At 41.9% G+C, this 7,185-nt stretch overlaps 1 protein-coding gene across 1 annotated transcript; it reads right to left on the bottom strand.

The window, feature by feature from the left end:
- Nucleotides 1-1,489: 1,489 nt before the first annotated feature.
- LOC132526164 (olfactory receptor 9I1-like) lies at nt 1,490-2,585 on the bottom strand. Its single transcript, XM_060160056.1, is given in 4 exon segments — nt 1,490-1,881; nt 1,884-2,246; nt 2,249-2,423; nt 2,562-2,585. Coding segments are annotated over 4 exon segments (954 nt in total).
- Between the last annotated feature and the right edge of the window lie 4,600 nt (nt 2,586-7,185).

Below are 7,185 nucleotides of genomic sequence, written 5' to 3'. Positions count from 1 at the left end.
TGCTCATTTCCTCTCTGGTCTGTCCGTAAACATGACTCAGCCATTCTCTCCATAGCTTATCATCATTTGTGAGTCTCATTTCTCAGCTAACTTAGTCTTTTCCCATATTTTTCAGTTTAAATCCCCAAGGGGGAAATACTTTTTTTAAAAAAAATAAATAATTAATTAATTTTTGGCTGCGTTGGGTCCTCATGGCTGCGCACGGACTTTCTTTTTAGTTGTGGCGAGTAGGGGCTACTCTTCATTGTGGAGTGCGGACTTATTGTGGTGACTTCTCTTGTTGCAGAACACGGGTTCTAGCTGCGCGGGCCTCAGTAGTTGTGGCACGTGGGCTCAGTAGTTGTGGCTTGCGGGCTCTAGAGCACAGGCTCAGTAGTTGTGGTGCAGGGGCTTAGTTGCTCTGTGGCATGTGGGATCTTCCTGGACCAGGACTCGAACCCGTGTCCCCTGCATAGGCAGGCGGACTCTCAACCACTGAGCCTCCAGGGAAGCCCGAAGGCTCATTTCTTAAACACTCCCTTCCCTTGGCCATTTAGAGACTCAGTTTTGTCTTACACAACACTCCTCCCTTACTGAGGTGATCAGTCACTCATGCACTTAAAAAAAAAAAAAAAAGACTATTTAGTTTTATCCACAGGGATCTCCTGATATAATCCTTGTCCCAGAAAAAAAGGCAGTATTGATGGGAGCAAAACTGAGAGAGAAAGGATGGGAAACCCAAGCATGCAAAGAGTATTGGGCTGGATTGAGATTAACTGAAGACCTCTGGGGACTCTGAGATTCTGTAAATTATGATGTCAGTGAGCAGTATGAGACTTCTGGGTTCTTAGGAATGGACTGGAGGTGGGAGAGGGAGAAGAAAGTACATTTGAATTGCTGGAAATAAATGTTATCACATTTGCAGTTAAAAGTTTTAAAAAAAATCTTTTGTTGAAGTATAGTTGATTTACAAAGTAGTGTTAATTTCTGCTGTACAGCAAAGTGATTCACTTATACATCAATATACATTCTTTTTTCATGTTCTTTTCCATTATGATTTATCACAGGATATTAAATATAGTTCCCTGTGCTACACAGTAGGACCTTGTTGTTTATCCATCCTATATATAATAGTTTGCATCTACCAACCCCAAACTCCCACTCCATCCCTCCCCCACGCTTCCTCACCCTTGGCCACCACAAGTCTGCTCTCTATGTCTGTGAGTCTGTTTCTGTTTCATAGATAAGTTCATGTGTGTCATATTTTACATGCCACATATAAGTGATATCATATGGTATTTGTCTTTCTCTTTCTGACTTACCTCACTTTGTATGATAATCTCTAGTTCCAACCATGTTGCTGTAGATTTGCAGTTTTTCTTGTGTGCCTGTGGTACCTCTCTACCTTCTTTTTGTTTGTGGGTACCGGTTGCATATATTGCTGGTGCCTATTAGGATATATTAATACGGGAAAAAAATGGACCAAGATGAGAGGTCCTTACACCCAGATCTACACACTCTGTGACACTTGGGATCTACCAGTGACCTTTCTGAAGGCCGCTTTCACATCCTTATTTCTCAGGCTGTATATCACAGGGCTCAGCATGGGGATGACCACACTGTAGAAGACAGACCCTACCTTGTCTTCCTCGAGGGATTTGCCTGAACCACTCCGCAGATACATGAAGATGAGGGTCCCAAAGAAAACGGCCACAGCAGTGAGGTGGGAGGAGCATGTGGAGAAAGCCTTAACCCTGCCACCTGAAGAGTTCACCCTCAAAACGGTCTTGATGCTAAGCAGGTAGGAAATCAGGATGACCAAGGCATTGGCCAAAATCACAAAGTTGCCAAAGAAGACAACGACAGTCTCAGTGTTTGTTGTGTCACTGCAGGCAAGCTTCAGAAGAAGAAGTTGATCTGATTGTTATCACAGAAGGAGAGGGTGAAAGCACACATGGTACGCAGGATGGACCTCGCTACCCCGTAGACACAGGCTCCCAGCACGAGACTCCAGCAGATCCTGGGATGCATGACCACAGTGTAGAGCAGTGGGTTGCTAATAGCCACATAGCGGTCATAGGCCATCACAGCCAGCAGGAAACACTCTGTGCCTGCACAAATGGGGAAGAAAAAGAACTGGGAAGCACACTGGCCATAGGAGATGGCTGTCTTGCCTGTGGCGAGTATGGCCAGGATCTGAGGGGTGATGGCCGAGGTGTACCAGATGTCTAGCAGGGAGAGGTGACTCAGAAGGAAGTACGTTGGGTGTGGAGTTGGACATCCTCTTGGATCAGAATCATCATCCCTATTTTCCCCAGAAGGGTGACTAGATAGAGACTCAGAAACACCAGGAAGAGGGGAATCTCCAGCTTAAGGGAGCCAGTAAAGCCCATAAGGATGAACTCAGTTACTATGGTGAAATTATTCTTGGCCACGGATTCCACCTAGACTGTTGATCTGAGGCTGAGAATGAAATGAAAAAAAAAAAATCCCAGAATTGAAAGACTGATGTTTTCTCTCTGGTAGAAGTTAGGTTTATATTTCTGGGCAAATGTACAGAGATTGTTTTTGAGAAATCTTACATCTGGCTGATTCTTCTCCAGCATCCTGCATGTTTTGGAAGCTGAGCCATGAGCTGGTGTTTCTAATTCAAATTAACTCTGGTTTATATTTGGAAATTCCTGTGAAGATAAGAGACACATAGACTCCGAGATTTGGAAATAATCTAGGCAGCATCTGCTCTAATCCCCACTGGATCTTGGAGTCTCCTCTGCTGCACACCCTCCACGTGTTTGTACGGTTGCCTTGTGAGCTTCTATCTGTGGACAGTTCTACCTGTTAATTCTCTTTTTGTATCTGGATTCTTTCTCTTTATATTCTATGCATTGACTTTAGTTTCGCCTCTTCCAGACACAGCCGTTCTAATTCCTTTTTCTCAGGAAAGCATTTCAGAAGTTGGAAGATGACAAATCTGCTCTTTATGTGAACTATTCCCTCATATTAACCATTGATACATATTTTTCTTATTATCTAATTCAGCATGTGGTCAAAAATTGCTTAGTCAGTTGGTATTAAAAGATGTTTAAGGGTACAAACTAGCAACTAGTAGATAAATAAGTTCTGGAGATCTAGGGCACAGCACAGTGATTATAGTTGAAATACTGTGCTGTAAACTTCAAAGTTGCTAAGAGCCTTGATTGTTCTCACCACAAAGAAGACATGATAGTTATGGGACATGATAGAGGTGTTAGCTTATGCTATGGTGGCAATCATATTGCAATATATGTGTATCAAACCAACACACTGTACAACTTAAACTTACACACTGTTATATGTCAATTACATCTCAGCATCAATAAAAAACTGAAAGTCTTTTTCTCCATTTTAATCTTTACCACTTTAATTTTTCCTCTAGCTCTCATCAGCGGTCACTAGTGGGAGGGAGACACTGACATATCATGTAAAACATAGCCTCCTTGAGCTGTTCCCTCCACCCCACTCCAGCAGCCTGGCCTGGGGATGCGTTACGTTCTTTGGAAGGTCCTTTTGGTATGGTCAAGATCCATGGCTACCATCTCTAGGACAAACACTAACTAGCTGAATAACCTTCAGAAGTTCACTTTCCCTCCTTGGGCTTTACTTTCTGTCCTGAAAAATGGTAGGGCTAGATTATATGATCATTAAAGTTCTTTTGCTCTCACAGTCCATGATTTGTATGTCTAGGTGTATGGGCTAAATGAGGCTCTTGAAAGAATTTTCCTAACATCTGTACTATGTAATGTGTATACTCTAGCTATACTAATTACTGAGTATATTAAATATGCAGGCACTATTTCAAGTGATTGATAGATACTTAAACATATCATGGAATCTTGAATCCAAAGATTCAAGGAAATCTTGACTATTTCCCAGTTCCTTGAATCAGGAACTGGGGCATATTAACCATATTCCCCAGTTCCTGATAAACCATCATTACTGAACAGGGCAAGGTCTTTCTTCATATTATTTTCCCTCCTATCCCTCCATCCTCAATCCTTCCCCAACCCCTCATAGGGATCTACTTTAGTATATGTGAAATATATATCATCCCATGTTTATTCCTTTTATATTTATTTAGAAATATGTGTATCTTTATTTTTTTAATATTTATTTTATTTAGTTATTTGGTTGTGCCGGGTCTTAGTTGTGGCAGGTGGGTTCCTTGGTTGTGGCTCGCTGGCTCCTTAGTTGTGGCACGCGAACTCTTTAGTTGTGGCATGCATGTAAGATCTAGTTCCCTGACCAGGGATCGAACCTGGGCCCCCTGCATTGGGAGCTCAGAGTCTTTCCCTGCTCCAGCAGGGAAGTCCCAGAAATACGTGTATCTTTAAAAAAAATAGTGATTTTAGTGTGTTTTAAATTTTATACGCATGATCTTTTTTGTGTCTCTTCCCACATGTATCCATGTTATGTAGGTAAATCTAGTTTGTTATTTCTGATTTTATTATGGTTTTCTTGTGTGCTTACAGCCCACTTACTTACCCTTTCCACTAAAAACCTTAGAGCTTTGCGTATATTATCTTGTTTAATCCTGGAAATAGTCCTTCAAGGGCTGTTATCTTATTTTTCACTAATGAGGAATTTGAACTTCTGGGAGATTAATTTGTCTAAGGTCACCCAGTTTAATAAGTGGAAGATGTGTGTTCCAAACAATATTGGTCTGATGGCAAATTCTCTGCTCTTTTGCTATGAATTTGTTTTGCCGCCTTCCTACATTTAACTACATATTTATGATTTATGGAATCAAAGAAATCTACCTGCAGTTCTTTAGATAATCAGATCCTTCCTACTTTCAAGTCATGAGTAAACTTGGTTAATTTCAATATCTTTCTCAACCTCTAATTCTGAAATTGTCATAGTCCATTTTCGATCCATCTCATGGTGAGATCCCAGGGTTCCCTCTGATTTAGGGACAAGATTGTTCGATGCACATGACCAGAGATTAGGTGGCAGATCATCTGGGTACAAATGCAGTCACACAGGGCTTGTGCCACAGGCAATACCCAACTCATACATTAGCCCTAATCCTTCCCGCAGCCCTTTAAGTTGGGTATAGCCATGACTATTTGATGGAAGGGTAAAAGGAAGCTCAGAGATGTTAAGGAGGTTGCCCAACTTGCCACACACCTAGGAAGAAAGAAAATCAACATTTCAATCTGGGACTTTCTAACTCCAAATGTGGTGCTCTTTCTGCCCCATTGTGCTCTCTTCATAGGGGAGCAGAATTACCTTTTCTTCAGACCCAAGTCTCAACTTTTAAATGGTAGCATCTCTAAGAGTATTAGGCAAATACTCAACTTCTAGGGGAGAAAAGGGTTAAGTTCGGTTTTGGAGTTTCTTGGTGGTCCACGTCTTTTCTTCTCTTTCCTTGTTTTTGGGTTAAGACAGACTTAGTTGGCCCATATCCCTCCTTTGGTACGTTCTTGGGAAAATGGCTTACCCAATTAGAATCTCAACTTTCTCAATAATAAAATGGGAACATAATTGGGGCTTCCCTGGTGGCGCAGTGGTTGAGAGTCCACCTGCTGATGCAGGGGACGTGGGTTCGTGCCCCGGTCAGGGAAGATCCCACATGCTGCGGAGCGGCTGGGGCCGTGAGCCATGGCCGCTGGGCCTGCGTGTCCAGAGCCTGTGCTCCGCAACGGGAGAGGCCACAATGGTGAAAGGCCCGCGTATGGCAAAAAAAAAAAAAAAAAAAAAAGGAACATAATAATAATTTTTGAAAACTTAGAATGGGTTTTTACCTAATGTGATAGAGTTTGCTTATTTTCCAGAAAAGCAATTTCCAGAATATTTCCCAGAAGGAAACTTTTCAAGACCAGGCTGTTGACACCCAGTTTTTTTTTTTTAATTTTTTTGCCGTACGCGGGCCTCTCAACCACTGCGCCACCAGGGAAGCCAGACACCCAGTTTTGAAGATGTTATTTAAGGGGCTTGGGGGTACCAGCAGCTTAGATTGGGTCCAGAGTAGAGGACAGCTATAGATTCCCTGAACCCAACAGCTCATAAGTGGGAAAACAAAGGTTTGTGGCCAGTGGACATTTTAAAAAGTCTTAGGGACACTTATGAGTTGACCTTATTACTTGTAATATGCTTTGATTATAATATGTAATGTAGAAGAATATGCAGTCTCTGGAGGGGATAGGGAAAGAGAGACAGTCTTAGCCTGAAGCAACACTTCAGAGAAGAGATGTGCTTACTTTAACTTGGAATCTTCTCCCAAACTCTTCCTTCTCTTTCTTCCAAGGGTTGAGTCCCTTGGGGACAATGAAGGAGATTAACAAAGTTAACCCTCCTCACCTTATGGGATTGGTATCTCAAAACATTTATTGTCAACATTTAGTGAGCTCTTGCCCTGAGTCGGGTAGTGTGCTAAGCACTGTAAAGGCTTTCTTTCATTTAAAGCTGACAATAACATTATGAGAGAGGAATATTTTTCTTTATTTTATGGTTGAGGAAACTGAAGCTTAGAAATATTAAGTATTTTGCTTGAGGTTTCAGGCTAGAAAGAAAAGATGTTTAGATGTCAACCCTGGCCTCCCTGATCCCAGTGTTGGGGTGCTGAACCACTGTGCTGTGTGTGCTTCCTAATACTGGTAGCCATTCACTGAGCATCCACTATGCGTCAGCCAGGATGTTAAATATCCTACACACATTATCTCGTATAATCCTCACAGTGACCCTGTGATAGAGGTATTATTTTGTCCTGGAAGGCACTAAGACTCTGAATAGTCCAGTAACTTGTTCAAGGTCACATGACTTGTCAATGAAAAGCCCAGATTCTAACTGAGGTCGCAAAGCCAAAGCTCCAGTACGTATGACTAATCCCACCTACAGCATAATTATAGGAAGTAGAGTAATTTACAGTGAATTCTCTGGTCTAAGCTATGCAGTACAGTACCCCACCCCTGCCTCATAAAACCATTCATATTTTCTAAAATTTACCTAGTGACACACACATAAGCCTGAATAGACTGCAGCTGTAGTTTTCCAAAAAAAAAAAAAAAAAAAAAAAAGACCCAGACTGACTTGTGTATTTCATATAAGAGCTGAAATCTCAGACTGGACATGGTCCCAACAGGGAAGAAGTTTTGATGACAATGGTCAGAATCTCTGTCCAGTTGCATCTTCCCCAGTTTGTGTGGACCTTACTTCAGAGCTGGTACC

This window comes from Lagenorhynchus albirostris, chromosome 9 (assembly GCF_949774975.1).
Source record: "Lagenorhynchus albirostris chromosome 9, mLagAlb1.1, whole genome shotgun sequence".
NCBI lineage: Eukaryota > Metazoa > Chordata > Mammalia > Artiodactyla > Delphinidae > Lagenorhynchus > Lagenorhynchus albirostris.
The sequence above is the reverse complement of the archived record's forward strand: the minus strand, read 5'-3'. Positions and strand labels throughout refer to the sequence as shown.